This window comes from Sinocyclocheilus anshuiensis, unplaced genomic scaffold (genome assembly GCF_001515605.1).
Source record: "Sinocyclocheilus anshuiensis isolate Anshui unplaced genomic scaffold, SAMN03320099.WGS_v1.1 scaffold1237, whole genome shotgun sequence".
NCBI lineage: Eukaryota > Metazoa > Chordata > Actinopteri > Cypriniformes > Cyprinidae > Sinocyclocheilus > Sinocyclocheilus anshuiensis.
In genome coordinates, this window is record NW_015553581.1 from 1,336,960 (window position 1) to 1,349,499 (window position 12,540).

A 12,540-nucleotide genomic window follows, 5' to 3' on the forward strand; every position below is an offset into this window, starting at 1 on the left:
TAAAGAGAGAGAGAGAGAGAGAGAGAGAGAGAGAGAGAGAGAGAGAGAGTCATGGCATGTTTCAAAATACGTAGCTTTGAAAACAGAGGTTAAGGCACTAAATAAAAAATTGCAGGGTAAAAGCATCTTCAAGTGTCGACCCAGAAAAGACTACAATCGTTAACTCTTCATCCTATCACCCTCCTGAAAGCTGACATTACCAGCATGTGCAGTTATTCCAGAACGCCTACCTTCATAGACAAGGCACCGTAAACAATTAACCGAACAGTGACAACTGATGGCTTGTTCCCTGTTAATACACACACAAAACACCTTTTTAATGGGCACGAACAAGCTACATAAACGCCCACCCCCCCAAAAAAAAAAAAAACATTAAAACAAGAGTGCGCCTGTCATTCATTCTCTTCTCATTTTTAATGATTAGTTTGTGCCGTTTGAGTCATGGTTTGACGCTTTTGCTAATTAAAGAACAAAAGCATTAATCTAGCGGCTGACTGATGATCTGATGAGCATATCACCGATTTTATTTGCTCGTAGTGCCTGATCTCCTCGCGCTGACCCTCATCTAATGAATGACACAGATGGAGCTGGCAGTAATGGAACAGTGCCGAACAAAGAGAAGGCAGCAGCCTTGACAGAGCCAAGAGGGGAAGCAAACACACTGGAGGGTATGATGGGATACGCACCACATGCTGAGAGGGTTTTGAGAGTTTGCTTGTGTTTCATCGTTTGAAACAAGGCAAACATCACATACACCTGTTTTCAAAAAGAAGACATCTGCTCCCATTACTCAATCAAGCTGATGACGGTTATCAGACTATAAGCAGCATCGTTTCAAATGTACACCTATACATTATTACATTCAGTGCATTTAGTATGTGGTAAACATTAACTATTACTTAAATTGTGTCATAATTTGCTCACCCTCATGTCATTTCAAACCTATAAGACTTTCGTTCATCTTCAAATCATCAATGAAGATATTTTTAATGATACCTGACAGATTAATTAGAGAGATTTAATTTAGGCTAACATATATGGGGAATCAATGGCAAAATGATTAAGGGTGATTAAAAATGATTCATTTAAACCTTATTCAGTTGAACAAAGAAGGGTCAAAGATCAAAGTTTACCAGATTTGTATGGATAATTGTCTATTCCTATCGACACAGCAGGTGACCCACGAGCAAAGACGGAAAGAACCTCTTTCAACAATATATAACCAATACCTCACAGGAAGCGTGGTGTTATTTACAATCAAACACACACAAACTTGCCACACCTCCCACAGGAAGAGAGGCATCACAGCTCCAACAAGTGATACATTTAAAGTATCACTTCTTGGTGACTATTAAACCCACAAGGTTCAAGATACAAAAAAATACTCCCAGAGCAATTAGCAGTCGCTGAGATCTCCCCAGAGGACGAGCACAGACAGCACAGACAGATAAATAAACATGCATGTGACAGATCATAGAGCAGAAAAGCTTACATGAGATGTAAACATGAAAAAACAGACTTGGTTTTGAAAATAACTGATAATGAGGTATGCACAATACATTTAAGACCATTTTGGTACTGGTCAATAAAGGCACTATCGCAAAATTCTAGCATAATTTTACTCACCCTCATGTCGCTCCAAACCTGTGACTATTTTTTCTGTAATACATTGGAAGGTTTGGTTGCCAACATTTTTTTTTTTAAATATCTTCTTTTATATTAAGCAGAAGAAAGTAGTCATAAAGGTTTGCAATGACATAAGGGTGAGTAAATAATTACAGAATTTACATTTTTGAGTGGACTATCCCTTTAATATACAAGTGAGAATAAAATACCATTTCAACTCAAATTAATATTTCATGTCCACATATGTATTAATTTAGCAAATAGCTGATGCAAAAAGCAGGATAATGTATAGTTAGTCAAATGCAGTCACAAAATAAATCCATTCAGGGTGATACAAGACCTCCCCCTGAACACTATGTCAGGGTTTACAGTATTTTGAGATATGATTCGCTGTGATTGTACATATCTCTTAATTATTTTACTATATAAATATCTATATATCAGTGTTTTATTTAACAAAGCAACAGTGTGCAGATGTATAATATCAGACGTCATGTTATCAGTATATGAAACAATATGATCATTAGTATCAGCCAAAATTGACGTATTCAAAAAAAAAAATGCTGACAGTATTTGTTGGAAGTGATTAGCAATCTATCCGTATTATTGTTAAGATACTGGCTAGTTTGAATTTAAAAAAAAACGTGGAATTCAGGCTGGGTAATATACTGGATATTTAGTGGTGATTAAACTTCCATTAGTTAAAGATGACCAACTAAATGCTGGAATAAAACGGCAATAATTATCCAAAATAATTTTTGCGTCCAAACTAATTACATCTCAAAATCACTTAAAATAATGGCCTGTGAAAGCTCAAATAGAGTCTGCGGGAAATTCTGGATCACTGACACCCACCAATTTGGCTTTTAAGATCCTTTCAAATGGGTTAGTTCAGCACTTCTTTTGTCTTTGGAGAGAGAAGAGTATTTTTCTGAAAAGTTTAAAATATCTGCCCGTGCTCCTCAGTGGGAGGTGAGGACAAACCCAAGGGCCGTTTCTCTCCCTTTTCGAACCACTTACTTCTGCCGAAAAGGGCAAGTGACAATCTGAACAATTACAAAGGCCTATTACCTCAATCAGTTATAGAGTAGTGAGGACCCTCTCTTTCTCTGTCCATCTCCCTCCCTCTCTGGTGGTTTTCAGTATAGAAGGGTGCAACTCTGAGTGCATTAGTGAGCTCTAACCCTGTCATTTCTCTGGCACACTCACTTATTACGGACACGGCACATGTTCCTACAGCCAGGAGGAGGAACACGCAGAGCAGACAGGTTCAATAGAGAAGAAGAAAGAGAGAGGTGGAGATGTGTGAAAGACCATGAAGAAGAATGGTAGGTCAAAGAGAAAGAAAGGGCTGTTCTAAAACCTAGTCAACTTTAGGCCATTCAGAAAATAATTGAACATGCCTTTAAAAAAAACAATTCAATTCCAGAACATGGGCATTATAATTAAAATTAATTACTAAAATTAATTTGAAAAAATACTTGAAATACAATATATATATATATAAAACAATATATTATATTGTTATACTTAAACAGCCATACATGCCCACATGATCAGCTATTACATAGACATCTATGCAGTCAAACAGACAAACGAGTGGATTTACTGAACAGTTGTGCCACAATATTTCAGTGCAAAAAACCTGCATCTTATTCACTAATCACCTGCAATCCAGTTTAACTAGGTACGACTTGAGTTGTTATTGCACTGCATTCTAAAGAAGTTATTCCTATTTTAGGTAAATGTTCAGGCAGGTAAAATTAACATTAAATTATTGCCGACAACATGTTGTGAACATTCGTTACGATGAATATTGAGCTCTATGATTTCTGAAGACCAAGAAAATAAAAGTTTCCTGTAAAACTCATAGGAAGGGGTGGAGATTACGTTAAATTCTGTAGCTACTGCATGTTTAGCATGTGGGCATAGTTTGTTCACTTGGGAATGGCAAAATAACAGGGAGTGAAAAATCCCAGTAATGGTCTCCTGCCACATTTCTTAGGTTTCTTTGCCTGGCTTTTCTTTGTTCAGGTTCTCTCTCTTACTGTCACACACAAACACATACCTTCTCCAGCTGTACATAAGCCTTCATCAATGAAAAGTGCCAGTTTAATTACACCCAATGGGCTGAAAGAGAGAGAGGGAGAAGGAAAGAGGGAGAAAGCGAGACAGAGAAATTGATGTTAATTGGGGGTTTGTGAATGAGAGGCTGTTGGATTAAAAGCAGAGCCGTTTTAATTTGAGATCATGTATCCCTTTTGAGTGTCATTTTAAAGAAGCTTGCGAAAGCGCAGAGAGTGTATGAGAGTTCACACTACAGACAGGAGTCTAAGACAGAGTGAGGCTGCGCTAATCAGGCACAAGTTCAGGCCGTGTCGTCACAAGGTGTCTCACAAACAAATGGAAACAACACATCTATATGCAGATGGATGCTAGGATGCAAAAACACACACTCAAGTACAAAACCACTGATGTAAAATTGAGCTTTATGACGGGTTTATACCCTTTGACAGTAGTAATATGTCAACAGAAGTCACATACTGTTGAAGTAAAGATTGTTAGGTCACAACTTGTGTATTTTAAGCACACTTATGCATTACACATTCTGTCTTTCTGTGTGAGCTGAGGTCAGAATGTCACCTGTGGTCTTTAACTACCATTGCAGTGACATCACACATTAAATTTCATGGCTGACATTAATGTGAAACTAATACTGCCATATTTCTTTATTGAAGTTGAACACAGTGAAAACAGAGTCAAGATGTGAGGGGTTCGACTATGCCGGTCACTCAGCATTACTGATATTCTAGAGCGTGCTGTAAGAGCTGAACCTGCACTACAAATCCTGCTGGATACAGGTGTGGAGGAATGCCCATTATCTGGTAAAGTGAGATTGCTAGGTATTTTGCGATTAAAAAAGGTGTTTGTGAATTTTGAGCTAGTGAGTATTTTTTTAAGAGTAGTCCTCTGAGCTTTACTTCTCCCCCTGCCATGTATCAAAAAAATAAAAAATAAAACAAACGCAACAGTACACACAACAATACACATAACAAAACACCAAAGGAACAACTAGTAGTTTTGCAGGTTAGTGTCAACTGTGAATTAATCAGCACATATTACTTTTGCATGAACAACTGCCATTTATATATATATATATATATATATATATATATTGAGCGAGCTGGTAATTTTTTGCTAGCAGTTCTTTAAGCTTTACTTTCTCCCCCTCTTTGTATAAAATATATAATTAAATACATTCAAAATAAATAAATAAAAATAAAAAAAGCTTTGAGTAGTCCTGAGCTTTTTCATCTCCGACAAAAACAAAACAACAAACTTCTTTGAGTGGTCACCTGAGCTTTACATCTCCCACAAAAAAAAAACAACCAACTTTTTTTTAGTAGTCTTCTGAGCTTTACATCTCCCACAAAAACAAACAAAACAAAACACACAACAACACAACACAAAACAAAACAAAAACACCAGACCAAAACAAAACAAAAAGGTTATAAATGTTTATTTTACTTTAAAAAAGTGTGGTCTTTGCCACTGGACACTGGACTTCTGTATGAACACCAACAAGTGAACACTCTATTCCCAGATGAGAGGGGTGTGCTGCCGGCTGACCCTCTTGGAAACACTGAGCTGGCCAGTGGGACTGCAGGGTGAGTTCCCTGCGTTCACACTCGGACCACCAACATAACAACCAGCAAAGAAAAAAACAAAAACAAATCCACATAACTAATTGGTTCTTATGGGACGTTCAGAGGGCATAAAAATAGACTAGGACACACAGGACAAATATATCCCGAGGAGTCTCTGTCTCTCACGACTAATACCTGAAGAAATGTATCCGCAAGTGACCGTTTCCAAGATTACAAACCTTATCTGCCGTCTCCATCCTCTGGAGTTCTGATTTCAAATTGAAAAATATGATTCTTAAAGTGGATTTAGATAATAATTTGCAAAATGGTTTGCGTTCCACATGCTACAAGTGCAGGAAAGGTGCACAGCAATATTATGGAATGAATACTCTTCAATATAGCCTCAGATGACACGATCTCACTGCACACAAAAACAGTAAGAGCAGACTGAAACTGCCAGTTCCAAAATGACTGACTTGTTTGTTTGACTTATTTGCCAAAGTTTGTGAACAGTATCATATCTTTTTTTAAGATATTCAGCGTTTTGTCTGAGATGTTTAAAAGCAAATAAACATGGCTAGAATATCCTCTATGTTGGATTCAAGTGGCTTTTTCTTACAAGATCATACTTTCAAGTTATTAAACTGGCCGAAAAGTGCTCTACTAGCCTGAACCACTGGGACCAAACCACAGTTTGAAACAACATGAGACAGGAGCTCTCTGAAATGCAGAGCATTTGCTAAGCAAATTCTCCCAAACAATTTACATAAGAATGCGTTTACGAACAACCTACACAAAAATGTGTGTTGTGTTTCATGAAAAAGACCCAATACAGTGCTGAAGAACAACTAATCACTTTTGGCAGGTTATTGGCACCTGTGAAGTAATCAGAACGTATTACTTTTCCATGGACAGAAAACAAAGTTTACAAAGTCTATACACTTTTTGTCTTTTCTTTTTTTCCATTCAACTGCCATATGTATATGGCATACTATTATTCAAATGTTTGGGGTTGGTAAGATTTTGTAATTGTTTTTTTGTTTTGTTTTGTTTGTTTGTTTTTTTAAGTATCTTTTGCCGACCAAGGCAGTATTTATTTTATCAAAAATACAGTAATATTGTTAAATATTACTACAACTTAAAATAACTGTTTTCTATTATAATCTTTTTTTAATGTAATTTATTCCTGTCATGGCAAAGCTGAATTTTTTGTAGCTATTACTCAAGTCTGTGTCACATGATTGTCCAGAAATCTTTTTTCTTCTTGATCCTGTCTAAGTGGGCAGATTTTGGCTAGAAGATTGTGTCTGCAATTATGTTATTAGTCAAAAGTCTAGCAATGCAATACTACCCTCTCCACACATCAGAACAAGGTGAAACTGTAAAGACAGCAACCCACCATCTGGCCCAAATACATTTTCCATATTCCACTGCACAACCTATTATCTGCATGTGTGTGTATCTGTGAAAGAGATACGTCTGCAAGTTTACGTGTTTGTTTGACAGAAAGAGAGCAGAGAACCTCCATCTCTGATGTGCCACAGGTGCTGTAAGCCCTGCAGGAAATAAAGCTTCTTAAATACAATGAAAACACAGGAGTCAGCCAGCCGGCTGCTAAATGATACACAGGCAATGAAGGGAGAGATGAAGGAAGCATGGCGCAGCATAAGAGAAGAGGAAACGGGGATGGCTCCAGGTGTGAGGGCACCCAAGAAAACTGAGTTAATGTGTAATGAATATCTAAGGAAGAAGGCCAATCCAACAAAAGGAAGAGAGCAAAGGTCTTGTGGACAGAGACCGAGGCTGAAGCACTGGAGTCAGGTTGCACAGGGAGGAAGAGTCTGTTTGGGAATGTTTGTGGAGCGTTCCAGAACACTGATATAGGTGTGTGAGAGTGAGCACATTATACTCTTGAGGTTCCGCTCTCCGCTTCACATTCCCCTCACCCGGAAAGAGAGGGAGTTCCCATAACCCTTCAGGGACAGCTGGGGGTGTAAGATGCTTGGGGTCTTCCGACCCCAGAGGAAAAAGGATAACCTCATTCATCTTGGTACTGAGGCTTTATCTGTCAGGTTGTGCTGAAGTTTGGTGTCTTGCAGCAGGTTTCCTGTCCGTCTGAGGGTGTGCAGACAAAAGAAACGTTTCTCATCAGACACATAAATTATCCAAAAGCCCCTCCATGCTACCTGATACTGAAGGAATGCCTCTGCTCTGATCTCAGCTAATAACAGGCATGGAGAACACACAAATCTTCAATAAATCAAACACTGGACCTAAAACCATTCAGAGCAACAGAGAAAACACTAATTAATTTCCAGCGTGTTGTCGGCCACTTGTATCAGTCACTCAGACACTACTACATGTAAAAGCCTGTTTGCAGAGTGTTAAAGTTCAGTATGGCAAGATGTTAAAGATGTTACGCTCCTCCAGACAGGCTACAAACATTTTTGGGATTATGAAGTAACCTTTTTCTGAACATACTGATTTTTGTCTTTCTTCGCTCAATAAAAAAAATTCTAGACAAATAAGATTTACTGGAAGTTTTTTTTTTTTTATTAAAAGATCTAAACTACACTTATTAGTGTAGAAATATCTCCAGTATGACCCTCGAAGAACAGAACGTTATCATGTTGGTTTTTGGGCAAGCTACATGTCACAAGTTCTCAGAGAAAACAATATCTATCAGATCAAATACCTGAATATTTTAGAGCGGAGCAAAACCAGGGGAAAAAATTATATTATAAAAATTATAGATTTTTTTGTAGAAGTGACACGGACTGGTCCTTGTTTGTTACTGACGTTTTAGTTTGCTTTCAGCAACTACCGACAAGAGATGGCAGTCTGTCAGAAATCTCGCCACAGAAAAGAAACTGCATGTCATATAACTTAATCAAAGCACATCATTGGCTAGACTAAGGTCTTCTCTTTCCAACAAAAAAAACGAGAATGTTCTCTTAAAGAGACAGTGGCAAGGAAATGAACACAAAGAGTATGTTGCCATATGGCTACACCATGCGGTAGAGGGTTAATTAATATTAATATCATATTTAATCATTACAACAAAAAAAAAAAAAAACTAAACAAAAATGACAAATGTTGCCTTGATTTACTGGCCAGAATTTTTTATCACACTCATGGCATCAGTGTGAAAAAGCATTTTTCAAAAATAGTCTGTGTTTTGTGTCACTTTGTTTTATTGCTTGGTGCGAGCAGGCCTTAAATCTAGGTGCACTAGGAGACAAAGCAAATTTATAGCAAAGAAAAAAAACAGTACTTTCTTTTCACAAACAAACACACAAAACCCATATACAACCTGTGGTGAGGTACAGAGCAAGAGAAGATGGAACAGAGTAAAGCAAAAAGAAACACAATAAAAAGACGAAATAAAAAATGAAATTCAGAGCGAGAATGAGGACGGACGGAGAGGAGCGAAAGAAAGAGAGGTGAAGTGCATTAAAGCCATCCACGATGTTCCAATAAAAGGCTCTGAATGAGCAGAGTGGTAATCATAAAAAACTCCATCTATTCTGAGCCAGTCCATTAAGCAGGCGGGGGGAGAGCGAGACAGTCCATTAAGCAGACCAGGGGGGAGAGAGAGCACGTAAGAGAGAAACAAATGGCTATACTTCACTAACTCCACAAAGCTCCATAAATACATTAAACACACTGTAGCGATACAGCTCTGCTCATATGCCATTTCATCAGAACATTGAGGCTATTCTAAATCAGCATTTTATTGAAGGAGAAGGGAAAAAAGTGAGCAAATGATTGAAAATGCAACAAAAGAGAAGGGACGCTTATGAAAGAACACAAAATAGTGAATCAATTTCTCGCTGCTGGTTTCAGTCTGGAAGCTTTAATGGAAACCTTGAGACCTTCTGCAAAATAACCACAAAAAAAAAAAAAAAAACTTTCTCATTAAGAATAAGCTGCAATGCACTGAGTACCCTTTGGTTTAAGTATGTTTTCAGCTGAATATTATTTTAAAGGTGATATGTGTCTGGAAACGTGTTTGAAAACAGCACTAAACACCAGTTGTGGCTTGGAAAACACACTGCTGCTTTAACATGTACATAAAATACATTTAAAATACATTATAACTCAACATTATCCAGGTTTAATGTGCAACCATGTTTAATATATTTGGAAAAATCTCAGTGATCAAGACATTTTCCAAAATCAATGATCAAAAAAAAAAAAAAAAAACGCTTAGCCACGCTTAGACCAGTTTGGTTCCAGCTGGTTGTTTTGTGTAGATCAGTTTGATTATGTAGTCACGATGAGTAGAAGGCAAAAACCAGCAGGAAAACATACCTTACAAGATCAATAGGATGCAGTGTGGTGCTTTTAACTGCTATATGAGCTGGAAACCACCTGTATGTCATGTTTAGCTGACATTTTCAGCAGGGTCAGTAAGGTTGTAAGTATTTATAGCAGCATACTGTACATTGATTGAACATTAGACATAATAGTGATGTATAATAATGTTACATTCTAATGTGATGACATGAGATCAGGACTCTGAAAGAGCGTTGAGGAGTGTGTCAGCGCAGTTTTACCATGGCTCTGCAATTCCCATCTTCCATCTGAGGAGGTCCAAGCGCAGAATTGCTACTGCTCCGTACCAGCAGAGGAGTACCTGAAACACAAACACACAAAATTAAATATAATATAAAATACTATTACGATATATAGGTTATTTTATATATACTAATATGAAAGTGTATAATATATTTTTACCACATTATATATACATACTTTTGAAATATATGTGAATTCATTTATGTATTGTTAAATATGTATACAAATGTTTTGGGCAGGATTTTACTACTTTTATTCAGCAAGGATGCATTAGATTGATCAAAGTGCAAGGAAGGACATCTATAATGTTACACGGTGTAAATATTCCTCCTGCTGTTCACACAGAGAACCATAAAGAGAAAACAGTGTGGAAGACATGCTTATTATTTAGAGTAATTAATTAGTTCTTGTACATTAGGGGTTGAATTGGCTACAATGGCTGTTTAGTTGAAACGAAATACTCCTCACTTAATATATTCTGTCTCCCAGCAATACATCACATTATGGACATCAAATGTGTTGTGACGTTGTTCATAGTTGTCTCCTCTTAAGCCCAGTGTGCTGTGTTTCATGATTGGACATGAGTGTTTGTTGTCTTATCAGTTACATTCCCCCGGCTCAGACGCTGAAGCGGATCCTGCTGTTCACACAGAGAACCATAAAGAAAAAACAGTGTGGAAGACATGCTTATTATTTAGAGTAATTAATTAGTTCTTGTACATTAGGGGTTGAATTGGTTACAATGGCTGTTTAGTTGAAACGAAATACTCCTCACTTAATATATTCTGTCTCCCAGCAATACATCACATTATGGACATCAAATGTGTTGTGACGTTGTTCATAGTTGTCTCCTCTTAAGCCCAGTGTGCTGTGTTTCATGATTGGACATGAGTGTTTGTTGTCTTATCAGTTACATTCCCCCGGCTCAGACGCTGAAGCGGACTCTGAACCCGGAGTTAAACACAGTTTACATCTCACTTATTCACACTCCAGTGGAGCAGGGGCACGTCAAGCACCCTGCGAGAGTGAGGGAGGAAAAAAAAAACTGACAGCATTTCAAGAAGCTTTAAAGGAATATTTTGTTCTTTTTCTGCACAGCAAACAGCGGCTGTCTGGGTGTCAGAGGCTCTGACATGATGACGCGGTGTAAATTCCAGTCTGCTGCCTCCCTCAAGCAAGCCGCATGCATTTTCAGACCTGTTGCTTGCCATCAATAGTTTAAAATGCCTTTAACCTCGCATGTGGGCAAGAGCTCTCAGCACACAAGACCCCAGATGACTCACCGGTGATATTGCAACTGCATATTTGAGATAAAAATACCCAACAACACGTGACGTTTCAAGCACACAGGCTCTTCATCAGACAAATGAACATCACTAATGTACCAATCTTTATAGGCCTACCTCGAGGTGATCAAAGGTCACATGACCGTACAATATTAACATGATAATAATAATAATAATAATAATACCAAAACAATGACATATCAACCAAGGAGAAAAACCAATTAAAAAAAAAAATGAACAAACAAAACAAAACATATAAAGCTATGCAAAATAAAAAATACAAGAATACAATTCTCAATGTATTATTCAATAACATTAATTGATGCCTGCCTACGTACATAAATACAATCAATAACCACAAAGCGTTTATTATATATAAATAGATATCTTATGTTTAAAGAAATGGACGAATATCAAAGTCCTCATTTAATCCTCCAGGGGACAATGTTTCTAGTGTATAAATCCAAAAGGCCTCACACTGTAAAAGAAATTTCTTGATATCACCTCCGCGACGCGGACACTTAACTACCTCAATGCCTATGTACTGAAGAGTGGAAACTGAGTGTCTCGAATCTGCAAAGTGCTGTGCTACCGGACTTTTTGGATCGCAATGTCTAATTGCACATCGATGTTCAGAAATGCGAGTTTTCAGAGGTCTGCTAGTCTTACCAACATAACATAAACCACAGGGGCAACGCAACAGGTAAATGACATTAGCAGTCTTACACGAAATAGTGCCTCGATTTTTTTTAATTTTTAGCCGTGTGCGGATGTGTAAAGGTCGACGTCTTATGTGAAATTACACTGTTGACAGTTACCGCATCTGTAATTCCCATATGGTATTTTGTTCAAGAAATGAGGAGCAGGTTTCAAATTAGCTCTGACCAAAATATTTCGGAGATTAGGTGTTTTCTTATACACTAAACGAGGTGGTTTGTCAAAACATTTCTTGAGGTTGGGATCACTCTCTACAATATGTCAATGTTTTAATAAAACATTGTCAATGTCCTTCGAAACAGGCGAATATTGGATATAACAATTAACACGATGGTCAAATTTTTTTGTTTTTTAACAAGACTCTCGTTGTGACACATCTTTAAAACGACTCACTGCAGACTGAATCCACTCTTCTCGATATGATCGTTTTCTGAATCTCTCTGATAAAAGCTATATATTTTATTAATAAATTTATACAGTGAAAAAAATTTGATATTAATATTTTATTTGTAATTCATCTTGTAATTAAAATCAAATCTAATTCTTCAAATTTCTGCTTTGACAGTCCTTCTGAATTAGTTGTATAGTCTGATGAGATACATATTGTACAATAATATTACTGTTTAGTTTTTTTTTTACTGTATGCCTAAAATATTATTGGATTTTATATATATATATATATA

At 37.1% G+C, this 12,540-nt stretch overlaps 1 protein-coding gene across 1 annotated transcript in view; it reads right to left on the reverse strand.

The window, feature by feature from the left end:
• Nucleotides 1-12,540, reverse strand: part of LOC107668384 (partitioning defective 3 homolog B-like) — a 319,469-nt gene that overhangs the window by 205,714 nt on the left and 101,215 nt on the right. Inside the window, exon 6 of the mRNA XM_016460232.1 lies at nucleotides 9,833-9,912. Within this exon, the coding sequence (XP_016315718.1) occupies nucleotides 9,833-9,912 (80 nt within the window). The remainder of the gene's footprint in view (nucleotides 1-9,832; nucleotides 9,913-12,540) is intronic.